Source organism: Chironomus tepperi, unplaced genomic scaffold (assembly GCF_022539635.2).
Source record: "Chironomus tepperi strain 1889 unplaced genomic scaffold, CSIRO-AGI_Ctep_v1 contig_298, whole genome shotgun sequence".
Lineage (NCBI taxonomy): Eukaryota > Metazoa > Arthropoda > Insecta > Diptera > Chironomidae > Chironomus > Chironomus tepperi.
In genome coordinates, this window is record NW_027226420.1 from 2,032,765 (window position 1) to 2,052,442 (window position 19,678).

The 19,678-nt window shown below is 32.7% G+C and overlaps 9 protein-coding genes across 9 annotated transcripts; 5 read left to right on the top strand and 4 right to left on the bottom strand.

The window, feature by feature from the left end:
- The first annotated feature begins 257 nt into the window (after nucleotides 1-257).
- On the top strand, nucleotides 258-988 carry LOC139092325 (centrosomal protein Cep290-like). The gene is made up of 4 exons (XM_070642674.1): nucleotides 258-382; nucleotides 460-530; nucleotides 779-919; nucleotides 975-988. The coding sequence occupies exons 1-4, from the start codon at nucleotides 258-260 to the stop codon at nucleotides 986-988; spliced, it is 351 nt and encodes a 116-aa protein (XP_070498775.1).
- Cep290 (Centrosomal protein 290kDa) lies at nucleotides 963-8,020 on the top strand. The gene is made up of 5 exons (XM_070642844.1): nucleotides 963-1,044; nucleotides 1,246-2,641; nucleotides 2,934-5,733; nucleotides 6,529-7,221; nucleotides 7,284-8,020. The coding sequence occupies exons 1-5, from the start codon at nucleotides 988-990 to the stop codon at nucleotides 7,879-7,881; spliced, it is 5,544 nt and encodes a 1,847-aa protein (XP_070498945.1). The 5' UTR covers nucleotides 963-987; the 3' UTR covers nucleotides 7,882-8,020.
- Vps60 (vacuolar protein sorting 60) lies at nucleotides 7,239-9,045 on the bottom strand. The gene is made up of 3 exons (XM_070642849.1): nucleotides 8,910-9,045; nucleotides 8,687-8,838; nucleotides 7,239-8,580 (listed from the first exon to the last, which is right to left on the bottom strand). The coding sequence occupies exons 1-3, from the start codon at nucleotides 8,976-8,978 to the stop codon at nucleotides 8,109-8,111; spliced, it is 693 nt and encodes a 230-aa protein (XP_070498950.1). The 5' UTR covers nucleotides 8,979-9,045; the 3' UTR covers nucleotides 7,239-8,108.
- Nucleotides 9,046-9,167: 122 nt separating this feature from the next.
- On the bottom strand, nucleotides 9,168-9,910 carry snRNP-U1-C (small ribonucleoprotein particle U1 subunit C). Its single transcript, XM_070642850.1, has 2 exons — nucleotides 9,527-9,910; nucleotides 9,168-9,454 (listed from the first exon to the last, which is right to left on the bottom strand). Exons 1-2 carry the CDS (start codon nucleotides 9,687-9,689, stop codon nucleotides 9,276-9,278), a joined length of 342 nt encoding a protein of 113 aa, XP_070498951.1. The 5' UTR covers nucleotides 9,690-9,910; the 3' UTR covers nucleotides 9,168-9,275.
- A 161-nt stretch (nucleotides 9,911-10,071) lies between these two features.
- On the top strand, nucleotides 10,072-11,604 carry Coprox (oxygen-dependent coproporphyrinogen-III oxidase). Its single transcript, XM_070642847.1, has one exon. It carries the CDS (start codon nucleotides 10,338-10,340, stop codon nucleotides 11,442-11,444), a length of 1,107 nt encoding a protein of 368 aa, XP_070498948.1. The 5' UTR covers nucleotides 10,072-10,337; the 3' UTR covers nucleotides 11,445-11,604.
- Nucleotides 11,604-14,202, top strand: LOC139092440 (tubulin beta-1 chain-like). The gene is made up of 4 exons (XM_070642846.1): nucleotides 11,604-12,261; nucleotides 12,591-12,655; nucleotides 12,714-12,965; nucleotides 13,033-14,202. The coding sequence occupies exons 2-4, from the start codon at nucleotides 12,599-12,601 to the stop codon at nucleotides 14,053-14,055; spliced, it is 1,332 nt and encodes a 443-aa protein (XP_070498947.1). The 5' UTR covers nucleotides 11,604-12,261; nucleotides 12,591-12,598; the 3' UTR covers nucleotides 14,056-14,202.
- A 79-nt stretch (nucleotides 14,203-14,281) lies between these two features.
- Nucleotides 14,282-16,763, bottom strand: LOC139092383 (zinc finger protein 62-like). The gene is made up of 4 exons (XM_070642740.1): nucleotides 16,590-16,763; nucleotides 14,927-16,530; nucleotides 14,623-14,863; nucleotides 14,282-14,561 (listed from the first exon to the last, which is right to left on the bottom strand). Exons 1-4 carry the CDS (start codon nucleotides 16,708-16,710, stop codon nucleotides 14,299-14,301), a joined length of 2,229 nt encoding a protein of 742 aa, XP_070498841.1. The 5' UTR covers nucleotides 16,711-16,763; the 3' UTR covers nucleotides 14,282-14,298.
- A 53-nt stretch (nucleotides 16,764-16,816) lies between these two features.
- On the top strand, nucleotides 16,817-18,193 carry LOC139092384 (zinc finger protein Paris-like). The gene is made up of 3 exons (XM_070642741.1): nucleotides 16,817-17,467; nucleotides 17,521-17,876; nucleotides 17,935-18,193. Exons 1-3 carry the CDS (start codon nucleotides 16,852-16,854, stop codon nucleotides 18,100-18,102), a joined length of 1,140 nt encoding a protein of 379 aa, XP_070498842.1. The 5' UTR covers nucleotides 16,817-16,851; the 3' UTR covers nucleotides 18,103-18,193.
- On the bottom strand, nucleotides 18,183-19,321 carry LOC139092385 (lactadherin-like). The gene is made up of 3 exons (XM_070642742.1): nucleotides 19,184-19,321; nucleotides 18,948-19,114; nucleotides 18,183-18,877 (listed from the first exon to the last, which is right to left on the bottom strand). Exons 2-3 carry the CDS (start codon nucleotides 19,006-19,008, stop codon nucleotides 18,471-18,473), a joined length of 468 nt encoding a protein of 155 aa, XP_070498843.1. The 5' UTR covers nucleotides 19,009-19,114; nucleotides 19,184-19,321; the 3' UTR covers nucleotides 18,183-18,470.
- Nucleotides 19,322-19,678: the final 357 nt, after the last annotated feature.

Here is a 19,678-nt window from a genome sequence, read left to right on the forward strand (position 1 = left end):
TCATATGTTTTACAGTCGTGACATTGAAATTTTTTTTCATCATTTTCTTTCCTCCTTCTTTTCGCTTCCATTTCACTCCCACTCAGCAGTTTTTTTTGTTTGTACACGTGCTGATTATGTTGCCAAGGTTTTCAATTCCTTGTATATATTAAAGGAAAAATCCGTTGCTTAGCAGGCTTAAAAAAACAATACAAATAAAAGTTTAATTCAAAATTTTAAAAATTCTATTTTTTTAATATTAATTAATTAGAGCTAAAATGGATTGGAAGCAAATTTTATCATTGTCTAACGAGAATCTTACGGATGAGCGTAAAGAGGACATATATAATGAGTTAATTAAAGATCAGAAATTCGACTCAAAAATTGCAAAGAAACTTTTTCCGTGAGTTTTTGGAAATTTTCTTATTACATCATCGGAAAATCAACACATTTTCATGTGTTTTCCCTTATATTTTATAGATTATGTTTGACTGTATTGAGATACAAAGGACAACAAGTGGAAAAACAACGTGAAGAGATTGAAATGTTGGGTAAGGCTTCTTCGTGGAACAAATTTGTGATAAAATTGTAAACAAGTTGACGACAATGTATATTATCATTTATTTAAATAGCATATCCACCCAAGAAGATGTTTTGAGGCTTCTTGGCTTCATTCCATGTTAAAAAAAATGGTCATTTCTTACACAATTTCAAAAACAATTTGAGATCCAGTGAACTTCCAGCAAAATTTTTTTCTAAGTGGCTAAGCCTTAAACTAATCTAATTGAATTTCCTACAGCTTCATCTGATATTGATTTGAAATCAACATTGGAACAACTTGAAAAGCAGAAAAAAATGATAAACAAATATGAAGCCGACCGTGTGCAATTCAAAGCGAGAATAAAGGAACTTTCTGATGAAATAACAATAATACATGGACGTGAGATTCATGGAAGTGACGAGGATTCACCATCACAGTTGTCGGAAATCGATAGGCAACAAGAGCTAATGGGGAAGATAAGTGCTAAAAATAAGCACATAAAAAGGCTTTTACGTGACATTGAGGTAAGTGCTTGACTTTATTTAATTTATTCAGGCTTGATGACTCATTGAAGAAGGGAAAATTAACACAATTTAGTTCCTTACAAATGTTAAAATGTATTACAATTTCCCCTTTTTGTTATATAAACATGAACAACGAGTAGGAACAAGTCACATTCTGTAAACTTGTGTCATAAATTTTCCTCTAAATATAATCATTTACAGAAATTTGAACAGCAGTCAACCACACATCTAAACGTGATTAAAGAACTGAAGGCAAATATTGAAGATGCGAATGAAAAAATTTCTCTTTTAAGCACGCAACTTGAGGACTCGACAAGCACTGTCACGTTTTTAGAGGAGAAAATAGCTCAATTAAGTACACAATTAGATGAGATGCAAAATGAGAATCAACAAATGTTAAAGGAACGTCATGAACGTGAAAAAGAAATGGAAAATTTCTCAAAGGAACTAGAAGAAAGGGTTTCACTTTATAAAGGAATTTTGGATGAGAAGCAACACGAGCTTGACATTTTGAATGAGAGATATGAAAATTTAATTGAGCAGGTTCCTGGAATTGATGTTGATAGCGACGAAAATGAAGTACGAAGATTAACAAACTTAATTAAAGATCGAGATAAAGTGATTAAGGCATTCGAGGAAAAATTCCAATTATTATCGTCTGAATTGATGGAATCGACAGAAATCATTAAAAAGTTTAGTGAGGAACGTGAAGAGTTTGCTGAGCGATTAGCTAAGAATAAGTCTAATGAATGCTGTGAAGAGGTTCAAGAGATGCTGAGAAGAGGTAATGAAGAACGTAAGGAATTACAGGAAATGCTTCAAATAGCTGAAGATGATAACTATTTAAAATCTAAACAGGCATTTGAAGCTATTGAGACACTCAAATCGTATGAAAATAGTCAAGATGGACTTGCGACTGCATTGAAGAAAATCCATTCCTTACAAGAAGCTGTTTTTCAACGCGACAAGCAAATTCAAGAATTTGTGACTGAACTTAATGCACAAAATGAAGTTGCTGCTGAAAATTCTATTTTGCGTAAACGTTTGGGAATTTCCGATGATGAAATTGTCGAGACAAAAGCATTTCTAGCGAAACAAAAGCGCTATGCCAAAATTAATGATCGCCTTATGCTTAAACTTCGTGCTTCCGAGGAACTTCGATTGCAATTAAAGATCGACAAGAATGACCTGAAGCGTAAAATATCAGAATTGGAAGCGAAATTAACTGGAATGAATAATGATGGCGATGAGAATTCAAATTCTGTATCCGGATCGTCGAGTACGACATCGCATGCAGATAAAGGCACCAATCGAAAGGGCAGAAAAGAAAGTCGCGTTGAAATGAGGCAATGCGAAAATTGTTCAAACTCATACAATGTCTATGAGAGTTTAAAATACTGCCGCAATTGCATTATGAAGCACAACTCAAATTTATGTGAAAACTGTACAGCAAATCTCAAAGTTACATCAAGCGAAAATATCGAATTGATTAAGAAAATGGCAAAATTGGAAATTGATTATCAATCAATCACTGATGAAAATGAAAATTTACGTGCCGGATTGAATGAGATTCTCGAGAAATTGCGTGATTACGAAGGTAATTTTATTATTTCCATATCGACTTCGACTTATTATTTCATCTCTAATTACTTTCTTGACGTACTTTGTCAAGATTAATTATTATTGTGGATTTTAGCTTGATTGATGGATTTGGTTATGGTACAGCCAATTTTCCAAGTCTCAAAACCGTTAAAAAATTTTAATTTTCAAAAATTCGTCAAAATTTTGAATGGTTCAAAAAATTTGAATTTTTGAAAAACGTTGAAAATTTAAATTTTATAAAACCGTTAAATAACAAATCACTACTAATCACAATCTTAATTTTACAGACTCATCAAGCACCAACAACAAAGCAATCATAAATCCAGCAACATTGGAGAAACTTTTATACATTTTAAACTTGAGAAATAACATGAAAACATCATCTTCCGATACATTAAATAAAGTGACTTCCAGTGTCAACACATTTGAGTCAGATGATAAAAATATGTCCATAGAGAATAACAGAGAAACAGTTGATGAGAATGAAACTTTGAAACTTAAACTTTTGATAAAGGATCTAAGTGACGAGAATGATTCAATTAAATTGGAGCTTACTAAAAAGCGACATGTTGAGGAACAATATGAAGAGCTTGTGAGGAGTAGTGAATTATGTGATGATGATAAGTATCGATTAATGGTCAAGAGTCTTGAGCGATGTCATGAGTTTGAAAGTAATCTGGAAAATTATGAGAGGAAAATTGATTTTCTAAAAAATGAAAATGACAATTTGCATCGGGAAATGAGGAAAATTAAAATATCATCATTAGACGTCATGAATGAGATGAAGGAGGAAATTCTAAGAAAAACAGAAGAGCTTTTAAACGTGAATGCGATTAATGAGGACGAAAATGAGAAGGAGGAGATTAAGAAGCTTGAAGAGGAGCTACATGAAATGCGTTTTAAATTAAATGGTTTATGCTTTAATGTTCTTAAAAATCTTAAAACTCTTGATGATGAGAATGTCCTTAAAATTGACACAGAAAAGCTCTCAAATGTAGCAATTTTGGAAAATAATCTTACAACATCATTCATAACACGTAGTGAATTAAATGACATGAAATCGAGGCTATTAAAAATGCAAGAGACAATCAATATGAATGAGAGACGAGAGAAGCATCTTGAGGAATTGACTAAAATATCACAACAGCAATTAAAGGCACAGCAGCTAATGTTGACTCAATTCTCGGATGATGAGATTGCGTCACGTCATTTAATTGTGGATCTTCAAAGTCATAGTAATGAAAATTATTTATTGACCAAGACAGCACGTGACTTGAAGGTTTCTAAGGAAAATGAGGAGCTATTAAAGCTTGAGAATGATAAATTAATGTCTGAGATAATAATCCTTAAGGATAATATACAAAAAGTCCATGAGACGACAGACGAGAAGCTTAAAGAGATGAATGAACGTGAAAATAGTAATTTATTAAAAATTCAATACCTTAGAAAGTCTTTAATTGAATTATGCAATCAATATAGTTCGATGACACCGATGTACTTAATAACAGACTTTATAAAACATTATGCGGAATTATTGGATGCAAAAAAGCAATTTGACATCGAAATGTTAAATTTAAGATCAAAATCGATGCCGGAAATTTCGCATGATTCTATTGTTACACAACTCAAAGAGATGTCAATGACAGACATTGAAGGGAAAATTGAGATCATTAAATACAAATCATCATGTGATTATTTAAAACAACAACTAGAATTACATGAATCGACAATGAAAGAGTTACATAATGAAATTGCACGTATAAAATTAAACGAGATAAAATCAACACAGCATTGGAATGCAATCAGAATGCTATTTGGTGACAATCAGGCGGAGACGAATGTTGAATCCGAGAGAGTCGAGAAATTTGATAAAAGCACTCAAATTGATGTTATTAAAAAAGATTGTGGTACAATTACGGATAAGGAAGATGAAAAACCGCAAATTAATACACAACAGCCGACAATAACAGAGATTGTAAAGCCACAAACTCCACCAGTACCACAAATCATACATCAAGTGACAAGCGATGATCAAAATTCACTCGAGATGCAATTAAAGAAGGCTTTAAGCCTGGCATCGTCTCGTAGCTCTTTGCTAATTGAGACAGAAAATCGGTTAAGTGAGGCTCAAGGAAGAATTAAAGTACTTGAGAGAAATTTCGAAAATCAACTCAAGCAGCATCAACAGCAATCATCGTCGGTAAATGACACGATAAATAAGAAGGATGATCATTTATTAAGTATAACGATTGCGACATTACAAAATTTAATACTCGATAAGGACACGAATTTATCGCGATATCAAGAGTTATTAAAGTCCGAGCGTCAACATAATATGCGGACTTTTGATGAATTAAGTGAACAAATAAAGCAATTAAAGAAGGTCATTGATTGCAATGAGACGACAATAGATGAGAGAGATAAGATGATTGAGAAATTAAAACAACAAATTATAAGTATGGAAGAAGAGAAGCTTAAAATTGAGACAGCTGTAAAACCAGCGTCACCAATTGAACAAAAACAGCAACTGCATGTAACATTTAAAGATAATAATAATGAGCATGACATTGAAATGCAAAGTATGGAAATGAAACTAAAAGAGGCTCACACTGAAGCGAAAAAAATGGAACAGCAATTGAAAGATCTCACAAATACCGAAAGACAATTGCAAAATCTCATACGTGAGAAGGACATAATGATAAAAGATTTAAATATAAAATTGAAGGCGTCAAATGACAATTTAGAGACATTAAGTGAGAGTTTTAATTCACATAATGAAATTGAGCAATTAAGAGAAATGCTTGAAGACAAAGATAAGCATATTCAGGATCTGACAGAGACATTAAATCAATTTCATGATGATCAACAGAAATACATAAATGATACAGCATTGAATTCAGCCGAACAAGTTCACATTATATCGGCCAATTTGACGCGTGCTGAGACAACAAATCGTGTGCTTACGACACAATTGGAAGCACTAAAACGGCAGGTTGCTAATATTCAACAACGAGAGAAACAATCGCGTGACATGATAAAGACCTTGAAGAATCAATTAATAAAACGTCCTGTGATTTCTGTTAAGAGGTAAGCATAAGCTATTAATATTCATGACTAATGCTGCACACTTCTTATTTAATGCGTTGTTACTTTTTGGAAATCTTTTGTGCATCGTCGACTTTTTAGATAATTTGTAAATGCGTCATTTTCTGATTGTTATGTGAAGAAATCTCTTTTAATAGATGATGTTTACCAAATACTTGTTCTGTGACTAATTTCCCTTTGATTCGTTCTCAAAAAATGAGTTACGTGAGTACTTTTTATGACTAATTAAAAAAATATCACAGAATCTTTCATTTCTCATTGTTTAAAATTAAGTTGATTATCTTGATACTCATGAAAATTTTCCATCAGTTTTTCTGAAAAGCTTAGCTTATTCATTATCATCAAAATTGGAATGGGTTCAAATTTTATTTCACAAACATTAGAACAGTACAAATGTTTTAAATGTGGAATTGTATGGTTTTGCTAACGGTAAAATTTTCAAATATTTCAAACCCCTACAAATGCTCTGAAAATATTCAAAACCATATAAATTCACAAACATTTGTACAGTTTTAGTTCAAAAAATTTGAATTTTAAATTGTCGTTAAAAACAACTTTTTCTCATTCTTTATTAATTAGACCTTCACTTGCAAACTTAAATGCCATTCCATTCTCATTTAATTCCATTAAACACGTTTTGAGTAGAAAACTTAAATTTACATAAAATACGCAAAAAGTAGAAATGCAATTATCGACGGAGCATTTTTCTATTTTCTTGTCTGCATTTAAAATTAACTAATTAAATATGTGCAATTATATTATCTTGTCTAATATTAGTGATAAACGCCCAGCAACGACACGAGAGGAGCAACAACAGAAGCGAATCAGCGATTTAGAAAATGAATTATTGGAAGTGAAAGATGATTTGAGACGTCAAATTAATATTAATGATAATAAGAAGGCAAAGAATGCAGCTGAACTTGGATTGTGGGATAAACAGAAGCGCTATCAAGAAATGTCAGAAAAATTAAAAGGCAAGCTTACTGAGAAAGAAATTGATTGTGAACGTTTGAAGGCGAACCTTCAAATGGCAAAGAACAGCATAAGACGACTTGAAAATGAGAAGATAATGCTTGATAATAAGCTCAAGAGTGGTCGATACTTGCAAACTGTCGGTGGTTCATCAACATCATCGACTGCCTGTCAACACTGCCATACATCGAAACATTCTCAAAGAACTGAAACTCCATCAATAATAAGTGATAGTGGATCTGAAATGAATAGTGAACTTGTTGTAGCTTTAAAGTCACGTATCGAATCGCAACAGAGGAAAATTATTGCAATGGAACTTGATGGAAAAGGCTCGAGTGTTTCCATTGAGGTTGAAAAGATTCAAGAACAACTTTCGGAAATTCAAGCACGAAATATTCGTTTAGAGGCTAAAAATATTCAGCTACAGTTAGATAACGATCTGTTGAAACAGAACGTCGGTGGACATCGTCAGGAAGCAAGAATCAAGCACTTAGAAGAGTAAGTATTATTTAAAATTTAAATGATGTGCATATCTCATTCTTTATCTTTTATTTATTCAGTTACATAATGGTACTTAAAGACGAACTTGCTCAATCGCACACATCGAATGCATCAGAGAAGTCAAGACATTCCGACTCATCGTCAGCAAAAATTCATGCAATGGAACAAACAATTCTGAATCTAAAACTTATCATTGAAAAGTTACAAGCAGAAAATAAGTATTTAAGAAATTCAAAGCATACACAACAGTCAATTCCACAAACGTCGACCTACATGAGTCAAAGTGATCGGAAGAAAGAAGAAATCTTCGAGAAGCTCAAGATTGATTATGAAAAATTGCGAAAAAATTACAATGAAACTGTCAGAAAATGTTCACAATTACAAGTCGAATTGGAGCTGTCACAATCGCAAACAATCAATGCCTCATGTCCGCATTGTAATCGTAAAGATATGGATGAGTTAGCGACCCAAGATATTGATGCTTTAAGACAGCAATTACAACAAAAAGTTCAACTTTTAGAGAAGGCAAAGTCACTGTTGGCACGAGCAGCCGCAAAAGAGAAGCATTTAAGAGAGACAATAGCAAATTTAAAGAAGAAAGTATGTGACCTTGAGGGAGTTCCAGTAATAAGTGAGGAAAATAGTGAATCGGGTTAACAAAAATTTTGTGTGTTCATTTTTTTACTTTGGCGTGCAAATCAATTTCATACATATTTATTAATTAAGTTATTTACAAGCAAGAACCAAAAAAACGGAAATAGCTTTTAGTATAATTTATATTTTTCATCTAGATTAAGCGACATAAAATATATATTTATTAGATATAAAATAAAATTTAGTAAGTAATTCTTATTAAAAAATGAAGCGAGTTTAGAATCAATAATTTAATGTTTAGATGACGAGGCTGGTAATTGAGGCAATCCAAATTCATCGACTAAAATGCCATCCTTTGTTTTTTGTGGCGGTGCAACGACACTGTCGGCACCAGGCTCTTTATCAGGAATTCCAGGAGCTTTAATGACATCATCTAGGTACGATGTATCGTCATCGAGAGCTATTTCATCTCCTAATGCATCTAATTCGGCCTGTAAATCATCCTCATCAATTTCTGGCATGTTGTAATTTCTGCCAAGTGCTTCCTGTACTTCGTCAGCTTGTTCTAACATATCTGCCATATCATCTTGAAGATCCTCAATATCTTCAATGTTAATTTTCTTAAATTCTTTCTTCATTGACTTCATTCCATCTTTCATTGCGACGACAGTTGCCTGTGTATCTTTCAACATTTGATTTGCATAATTTGCTTGCTCCATGTTGAATGACTGATTTCGTAGATTTTCGACTTGCTGCTCATATCTTAATTAATGAAGTGGAAAAAACAAAATAAGATTATTAATATGACAATGACATTGAATGTCAACTTATGAATCATCAATAGGTCACGGAATTAACAAAAACTTACTGTTTCTTTTGTTTAAGGACACGTAAGGCTTTTTGTTTAACTGCATTTTTGCTTGGACCTTCTCTCATTTTGGCCATCTGATCTTTGTATTTACGCAGCTCATTATCGAGTGTCTGGATCTTTTTGTCAATTCCTTCCGCTCTTGCATCCACCTTAAAATTATTCGCAATTTAATTTTTTTGCGTATTTTACGTATTTATTCACGTTCATTTTAATTACTTACACTTGTAATGCAATCATTGATATTCGGTGGTGGTTCCTTTGGTTTTCCTCGTCCAAACAATCGATTCATCTTGGAGAAATTCTAAATTTTACAGAAATTAAGTTTTTTGTTTTGATGTAAAAAAATGACTCATAAGTCAGTTCAATAATTTGAAAATTATTTGACCGTTAATTTCTGTTTCGATCTAGAAACATCCAGTAAGTAATTATTTTATTAATTAAACTAAAATCGGGTAAAAGCAACTTAATAAACGCAATATTTATTATGATTTAAAATTACATACTTCAATTTATTAGATTTAAAATTAAAAGCCGTACAAATTAAATGAAATTCCATGTTGAAAAAATTTACTGGATCTTAGTTTCGTTAATTAAATCCTGGTCTTATCGGAGGTGGAAAATTCATGCCAGGTGGAGGAAAACTGGCAGCCATTTGAGGAGGAGGCTGTGCAAAGTTCATTCCCGGTGGTGGTTGAGCGAAATTCATCATTGCAGGAGGCGGCTGTGCAAATGGATTACTAGCAATTTTTCCTGCTTTAAATGCAGCTGGAAGTTGAGAAAATATGACAATTTAGTAGATTATCACAATTAATAAGTAATGATCAATCAAATAGTTACCTGTAGTAGCATCAATCAAGTGTTGTGCTTGTTCCTCCATCCATTTTTGATAATAAAATTTCACATTGTCTTTATGCTTTCTTCCTGTACAGTGGGTCTTTCGTACTGATGGTGAATCGTGAGTTAAGAAGGTGTCACAGTAATCACAATAATATTTCGGCATTATTTTTGCTGCTTTGATACTCAATTTATAATTAAAATATTTTTCTGGATTTTTCGTATATATACGATTTGTTTACGATTTTATGAGTGCGTTCAGGAATTGTGGACGAACATACATGAACAAAGTTTGCAGACCAAAAGTTTCATTAGTGGAGCTTAATTAATAAACTTTTAATTCAAATATGTATTAATGCACAACTACACATTTGATATAAAATAATTAGGCACACAAGCACATATGATCGGCTTAAATTCTTGAATGTGTTTAGAAATGCTCTGTACAGAACGTCTAGATAGAGACAGAGACATCCGAAGATATTAATAGGATAATTTTTAGCGAATATCTTATCAATCCTAAAGATACATAAGAATATTTTAGTTGTGTTTGAGTAAGAGAGGAGCATAGAAGGAACTGAGAACAGTATTAGCAGTTGTCACTTTCTCAATTAAATCGTATAGAAGGGCGATATAAAGTGTTTCATAATTTTGCGGCATATAAGGAATAAAAGAAAGAGAGAAAAGGGAGAGAATCTTCATAAAAGAAGCACTTTTTTGTGTACGGGTAATAGTTGAATAAGAAGAAGTAACGATCTACACACATTTGTACGTGTTTAGTTGATTAAAATCACGTAAACATTGAGTAAAAGCAATGCTTAGCGCTCTTCAATGCTTCAGATCGACTGGAGCAGTCTTAGTGGCCGCAGGTTTGACAACAGTTTTCCAAATTCGCAAAGTACACATGGAATCGATTAGAAAAATTAACGTGGCCAATTTTATGGCACAACCAATCACACCAATTGAAAAATTGGAATCCAGCAATGACATTCGTGTACGTATGGAATTGATGATCATGAAGATCCAACACGACTTTGTCCGTGCATTAGAAGGTGAAGAGAATTTTGGAAAGAAATTCAAGGTCGATCGTTGGGAACGTAGTGAAGGTGGTGGTGGAATTACTTGTGTTATTGAGGATGGTGATACTTTCGAAAAAGGTGGTGTTAATGTATCGGTTGTACAAGGTATGTTGCCACCAGGTGCTGTTCAACAAATGAGAGCTCGTGGAAAGAATTTAAGTGAAGGTGAATTACCATTCTTTGCTGCCGGCATCAGTTGTGTTATTCATCCACGCAATCCATACGTACCAACAATCCATTTCAATTATCGTTATTTTGAATTGGTTGAAGCTGATGGAACTAAAATGTGGTGGTTTGGTGGCGGTACTGATTTAACACCATATTATTATTATGAAGATGATGCTGAACACTTCCATAAGACATTAAAGAATGCATGTGATGTTCATAACAAGGAATTCTATCCAAAATATAAGAAATGGTGTGATGATTACTTTACTATTACTCATCGTAAGGAAACCCGTGGTATTGGCGGAATCTTCTTTGATGACGTTGATGGCCCATCACTTGAAGAATGTTTCCAATTTGCACAAACCTGTGCTGAATCTGTCTCTCCATCATACATCCCACTTGTAAGAAAACACAAAAATGACAATTATGGTGATCGTGAAAGAACCTGGCAATTAATTAGACGTGGACGTTATGTTGAATTTAACTTGATCTACGATAGAGGAACAAAATTCGGACTTTATACTCCTGGTGCAAGAATTGAATCAATTCTTATGTCACTGCCTACACTTGCACGCTGGGAATATATGCATGAACCAGAACCAGACACTGAGGAAGCAAATTTACTCAAAGTTACAAGAACTCCAGTCGATTGGGTTACAAAACTTTCATCATAAAGCAACAAAATATGAACAAAGTGAGCAATTTAATTGCATTTAATATTTCCAAATTTCATGCACAGCATGGATATCTCTTGATATAATCGTGAATATATTTTGTATAAAGGTTCGAGTTGGTGTTAAATAAAGGCTCTTCTATTATTTTTGTAGAAACATACATGTACAGTTGTTATGAAATTCTAGATGATAAGCACCTATTTTTGGGTTCGATTACACAAACAAACAAACATTCATGATGAGGATCTTCGCACAGTAGTTCTGTTGATAAAGTGAATTAATTTTAACTTCTTCTTTTCTCCGCGCGCACATAACGTTCACTTGCTTTGCTCTACTTTTCAATTTCTATAGACGAGGAAAAAAAAGACTTTCGATGTGACATGGAATTGAAATCAAAAGTTATGTTTGATAACACAGCGTACAGGACCGGCGAACTTGACCTTCATATAGACAATACTTGTTTTTCTTTACAGCTTTTTATAGGTGGCACGTGAATATGTGTACGGGATACGTGTATGCGTGCAGGAATTTTTACTTACTTTCTCACAACAATGTTGTGCAACACATGCTGTATTATGCTTGTTTAGTCGCTATGACACATCAAAGGCTATTGAACTTGAATTAAAGGCTGATTAATAGGCTGTATTAAGTAATATTCCTTATGGAGTACATGCTGCACAGCACACATGCATCAGGAATGTAGACTGAATAAGAAGATCAAAATCAGGTTCTAAATATTTTCGGCATTCTGCACGTGTATTAATATTTGCGCAAAAAATGATTGTTTTCATGCAACAAGCGATCATTCAGGCTTTATGTGAGTGTAAAATGTTTTTAAAACTGTGTTAGTAGAACTTATTGTGGATAACAAACAACAATAATATAAAATGCAGACAACAATCGTCACGTGTTTGATGTTTTGACTTTTAACCGTTTTTTAAAATTTGAAATTAAAAATTTTGTCAAAAAATTGCAACGGTTTTCAACATTTCAAAAATGTTTTAGAAAAATCGATCTCAGTTGGCAATGAATTTTTCCGTTAAATATTTTTTCGTCAATTCATTTTGGGACATTCAAGAGATAAGACGTGTTTTTCGTAACTCAAAAAAAATTAATTAATTTAAACTAATTATAAACATTTAAAAGAAGTAAAAATGCGTGAAATCGTACATATTCAAGCTGGACAATGTGGAAATCAAATTGGTGCAAAGGTATGCTTTTAAAATCGATTTAATTAAACTTTTTTGATGATTTTTCATTTTTTATCAGTTTTGGGAAGTAATTTCCGATGAACACTCGATTGATGCAACTGGATGTTATTGCGGAGATTCAGATTTACAACTTGAACGAATCAATGTGTATTATAATGAAGCAGCAGGAGGAAAATATGTTCCACGAGCTATTTTAGTGGATTTGGAACCAGGAACTATGGATTCTGTTCGTTCTGGACCTTTTGGACAGTTGTTCCGTCCAGATAACTTTGTTTTCGGACAATCTGGAGCAGGAAATAATTGGGCAAAGGTAACTATGATTTTAACATTAAATACGATAAAAATTGACATACTAAGATGATTTTAAAACAATTTAGGGCCATTATACTGAAGGAGCTGAACTAGTTGATTCTGTTTTGGATGTTGTTCGCAAGGAAGCTGAAGGTTGTGATTGTCTTCAAGGCTTCCAATTGACTCATTCACTTGGTGGCGGAACTGGAAGTGGAATGGGAACTCTGTTGATCTCAAGAATCCGTGAAGAATATCCAGATCGTATTATGAATACGTATTCAGTCGTTCCATCACCAAAAGTATCGGATACAGTCGTTGAGCCTTATAATGCAACATTATCAGTTCATCAATTAGTCGAAAATACTGATGAATCATACTGTATTGATAATGAAGCACTTTATGACATTTGCTTCCGCACATTGAAGCTTACAACACCAACTTATGGCGATTTAAATCATCTTGTATCAGCCACAATGTCTGGAGTTACGACATGTCTTCGTTTTCCTGGTCAATTGAATGCTGATTTGCGTAAATTAGCTGTAAATATGGTTCCATTCCCGCGTTTACATTTCTTTATGACTGGTTTTGCACCATTAACATCACGCGGATCTCAACAATATCGTGCATTGACTGTTCCTGAATTGACACAACAAATGTTTGACGCTAAGAATATGATGGCAGCTTGTGACCCACGTCATGGACGATATTTAACTGTTGCTGCTATTTTCCGTGGACGAATGTCAATGAAGGATGTTGACGAACAGATGCTTAATATTCAAAACAAGAATGCCGCCTACTTTGTTGAATGGATTCCAAATAATATGAAAGTAGCAGTTTGTGACATTCCACCTCGTGGACTTAAGATGAGTGCTACATTTATTGGAAATTCAACTGCCATTCAAGAATTATTCAAACGAATTGCCGAGCAATTCACAGCAATGTTCCGTCGAAAAGCATTTTTGCATTGGTATACTGGCGAAGGAATGGACGAAATGGAATTTACAGAAGCTGAAAGTAACATGAATGACTTGATATCCGAATATCAACAATATCAAGAAGCAACAGCTGATGAAGATATTGAATGTGAAGACGAGGAAGATGATCAATAAAATTTAAATTCATTTATAGCATGAATACTTTATTTTCTAAATTTTTGATGTAAACTATTAAACTCAAAATAAGCCATAGGTGCTGAATATTATTTGGTAATATGTAATAAACTGATTTAAAATCAACTAAACTATTTAAAAACTTAATGCATTTGTAAGAAAATTAATCTGAAAGTGATATGATATGGATGACACTAAAAGACATACATTTGAGAGGATGTGGAGACAACTTTTATTGAGTATTTAACTTAATTTTTCGTAACATTTCTCTTTGTGATCTTCAAAAGTGTGCGAAATTTTGAATAATTTACCACAACTCGGACATTTAAATGGAAATTCTTCAGGATGTTCGATCATTTCATGCTCACGAAGTTTAACTGATGAACTTTGATGGACGTGACAGATTTTACACTCAAAATATTTTGGCTGATGAGTTTTCATGTGATTTAAGTAGTTTGGCTTCAAAGCGAACGTCTTCTCACATATATGGCATTTATAGGGACGAACTAGATGGGATGGGCATAATAATTTAATAATAATTATTAATTAATTGTGCATTATCATTACCTCCACTATGAGTTCTTTCATGCAGGTCTTTATCACGCAATTTACGGAAAGCTTTATTGCAGTACGAACAGATGTAATCAAATTTATTTTCATGAACAATTTTATGATGAAGAAAAGGCGCTAAAAACTTGTATGACTTCCCGCATTCATCGCATACATAATGATCTTCTGATGAATGTTTTCTCATGTGTATATGAAGCTGTGATTTTGTACTTAGAGCATGACTACATATATCACAGATCTGTTGAAAGAAAATAAAATCATTAAAGATTATGAAGCTTTAAATAGAAATTTCGACACTTACAAATTGCCTAAATTCCTCCTCAATCTTTTTATGTGACTCTATATGAATGAATAACAAAGACTCATCATCAAAATTATGACCGCATATCATGCAAATAAAACAGCCTTTATGAGATTCTACGTGGGTTTTGAAATCATCAAAGAATTGAAATTGTAAGGAACACAAATGACATGTTCTTAATTTTATTTCACCATTCTTATGGACTTGATATGAATGCTTAACTTTCATGTATTTTGTATCGAATTTCTCTAAGCATATTTTACACTCGAAATTCTCATTCCATTTGACACCTTCATGGACTAGCTTTTTATGCGAATATAAGCTCTTTTTTGAGGAACAAATCTTTTCACATACATCACATGTCACATCTTCTAGTGGCTCGTTCCTTTTTATCTTCTCATGAATATTCTTAAAATGCTCATTCAACTCATATTGCGATCTAAAAGCTTTAAGGCATGCAGGTTCTTGGCATTTATAATCTCTCCTGTCCTCGTGAATAGCCCTTATATGCCGTTCCATAGATCTTTTAAATGTAAATGTCCGTTGACATAAATCACATTCATAAAGTTCTGATTTATGGAAGGATGTAAGATGTAGTTCCAAATATTTGATCTGTTTGAATACTTTATTACACAAATTACATGTTCTGTTGCTTAATTCTTCAGTTTGATTTGTCTGATCAGTCACATCCTGCTCATAAACTTCTGGGTGGCTTTGTCGGATATGACGAAGTCTTTGGGTTCGATGTGTAAACTTTTCAGGACAAAATTTGCACACAAGTGATTTTTCACTGTCTCCTTTATGGACTGTTCTCATATGCGACTGAAGATATCGTTTTTGTTTAAAAGTAGCTAAACAGATGTGACATGTTATATCCTCAGGCAATTCTAAAATCAGTGAATCTTTAAACTCGTCCAGAACTTCTATTTCATATCCTGTAGATTCAATCTTCTCTTCTTTTAAGCTTTCATCTGTATTGTTTTGGACCCAAGTCTCATGGATACATTCATTACTGTCCTCTAACTCTTCCTTAATGATAAAAACTTCCTCAACAATTTCAGATTCTTCATTCTTTGGTCCATCGATATCCACCTTAAGTTTTCTATTCTTAAGATGAGTCTGCCTGTGCCTTAAAAGTTGTGTCTTTTCACCAAACGATTTCTCACAAACATCACATGTCCAACACTTCATCTTCTCATGAACCGTCATAATGTGTCGAACTAATCCAGATCTCTTGCCAAATTCTTTATCACATATTGAGCATTTATGGTTCCTTATTTTCTGATGAACTTGCTGGATGTGCGATCGGAGATTTACAAACATTTTTCCACAAAGTTCACAGTTTAGTGGACCTTTAATCGTGTGCGTCCGCAAATGTGAATTATATTTGGACCGAAAGCTGAATTTTTCATGGCATATCTCACAACTCAGTGGTTCCTTAATCTTTTCATGAACTCGCTTGTGTTGCAGGAGGTCAATCTTTGTTTTATAGCTTTTTGGACATTCATCACAAATGAAGTTCCTTTCGTCCGAATGATGACTAAGATGATACTTGAAATTCGATAAATTTGTAAATTTTTTAAAGCATATGTTGCATGTTTCAACTGGAATTAAAAATCACAAGATGTAGTGGTGTAATTAAGGAACAAATACTTTTGTTTACCTCTCTTTTCTTTGTGAGTCTTCAAATGTCGATCATAATCCAGTTTATTGACATTATTTCCACATTTTTCACATACAATTTCTTCACCAAAGAGCTCAATGTTACTCTTGGATTCTTCCATTTTCCTATTCTAATTAAATTCGTTTAATTAAGGAATATAAACAAATAATACGTGTAAGTTATGACTTGATATTTATTTTTTCGTGGATCTTTTTGTTTACATTCTTATTGTTTGTGTTTCCTTTAATTTAATTATTTTAGCATGATTACGAGCATCGAATTCACAGATCCAGCTGAAATCTCCAAGACTGAAAATGACTCATTAAGCTTCTATGTCAAGAATTATGAAAATTTGTGTAAATTTTGCTGTAAATTGAAAATCGGTGAAATTAAAATGAAGTTAATTTATAATGAATCAACTGAGATATCGCTGAAAGAAAGTCTGGAACTAATAGAACGAGTCACATACACACTAAACAATGATTCCTTAATTGATGACACTGAATATAATTACATTAATTTAATATGCGAAGATTGTGAACGAAAAATTAATGAATTTTATGAATTTAAAAGATCCTGTGAGAAGAACTCAGCCATACTATATCAAGTACGTGATGAGCTTGACAAACTGAATGAGACTGTTGAAAAAATAGAAGTGAATTCAGTAGAAAAGAACGAAATATTATTAAATGAAGATCCACAACTTCCAGAAGAAGTTAATCAAAAGACCAGGAAACGAAAAGAAGTAAATGCCTTAGATGGAACAGTTTGTCAGATCTGTGGGAAACTAGTTAAAGGCATTCAAATGCACATGTTGATTCATAAAGGAATCAAAAAGTTTAAATGTCAATATTGTCAAAAAAGTTTTACTCAATCAGGTAGGCTTTGAATTTTATGTGTTAGAAAACTGTACTGGAACTGATATTTTCAGGACAACTCAAACGTCACATAAATAGCCACTTGAACATAAGAAATTATTCATGTCCACATCCTGATTGTGAAAAAACATTTGTGGATCCATCGTCAGTAACAAAACATCTTGTGATACACAATAAAGACGATAGGAAGTTTGTATGTAGCTTGTGTGGTGCAACATTCAACAGGTTGGGCGCATTAAGGTATCATGAGAAGACTCATCGTCAAGAACGGAACCATAAATGTACAATATGTGAGAAAAGTTTCTTAGCTAAGTATGATCTGACTAAGCATTTCCGAGTCCATAGTGGCGAGAAGCCTTATTCATGCAAAATATGCAATAAGAAGTTTAGTATATCCAAAAACGCTAAAGTGAGTTATTATTCTAAATCAAAGATTGCTTAGATTAATTAAATTTTATATAAATTAGGTCCATATGAGAGTTCATTCGCGAGAGAAGCCTTATTCCTGTGAAGTATGCAAGCTGTCATTTTCTTATCGTTCATCATTAAAGCAGCATATCGTTAAATTACACAATATTGCACCAGACGAGACTTTAGATGTTCAGAAGCAGATTGACAATGCTGAATGTTCTTAATATCGGAAATAAATGCATGATTTATTTGGAAGTAGTAAAATTTTACAATAAAATAAATCATTTTAAGGATGTTGGTTAAATTTGATGGAAATTTACAGAATAGTCATGAGTAATTAGTTAGCATAATTATAATCATTATTATTCTGGATTATAAACACGTACGTGATAATCCGTCTTCTTAAAATTAAATTGGATATCCCTTATAAGTTATATAACTTTTTCTAGCTTAAAGTTCTAACCGACCGTAATGTATCGTTTTACATTACACAATAATTGTAATTTGTAAATGTATCAATTGTACATTTACACAGTAAATATCACTCAATTTGCTTGACTTAATATACTTACTTCTAATTAACACCTTTTTTTTATTTGATGCTCAAGCCATTTCCGTAGAAGCCATCTAATGTCTTTTCCTCACATTTATATCCATTAAAACCAGTGGGACATTCGCAATGATATTCAGGATGTCCACTATATTTTAATATATAGCATGTTCCATTGTTAAGGCAAAAGTTTGTCTTGTACGGTTCATTACATGGTTCTTTATTTCTAGTCACTTCCACTTCAGTTTCTCGATTATCTTTAATACAGCGTTCACCGGAAAAATGTTCTAAACATGTACAATGATAATGCAATTTGTCTTGATGTTTCAATACGTAGCATGTTCCTCCATTCATACACCATTCAGAACTATAATCTCCAACGCACGGTAACTTATCTCCATCTTTATTGAATCTCGGTGGTATCTTCTTGTTAAAGCTCGTACAAGAGTCTAGAGAAAGGAAAAATTAAAAGAACCTTAAAAATTAAGTACATCCAGTAGATTATGCATGCACACTTACCTGTTTTTAAGACTTTTGAGAACAATAGAAAAATAAGAATGCAATAGATTGCTTTTGTCATCTTTGTGGTCCAATTTGTTATTATACGTCACATTCATTAACTAGACATATTGGATATTGATATTGTCCATCTATTTGGTTAAACATTTTCTTGCACCTAATTAATACTGAAAAAGTAATCAAAGCATTAGGTTTTAGGTTATGTCCGTTTGAAATATTTGAATTTGTTAATTTACCTATATTTACAAATCTCTATTAAATGTTATTCATCACCTTCTTCTATAAACCATTTATTACTATAATTATCTATTAGTTCTCAGATATCCTTCTTGGCTGAATTACTTTAGGCAATTAATTGAAATTAGCGTTTCAACAAGATGAGATTCTATTGTTCAAATTAACGGATTTTTTATTTTTAAATTTTATGCACATAATTTTCAAATTTTTAAAAGTCGTTATTTTATTAATGAAAAATTAATTAATTTTATTCAGTCTTTTAGTTATATTAATCACATTTCAATATGAAATATCTGTTATATAAATATTATATAATTCATTGTCTCTTATAAAGTGGTGCTGATGGATTCTTGTCCTTGTTATTCTTCAAATAGTCACGTGAAGTGTTTGGTTGATTATACTTATAAAATTCAACTGTTTCAGCTTCCTTCCTGTCCTTTCCAAAAGGATCTCTATTCGGGCACCTTTGACTTGAATGCACTTGAGGGAATTCT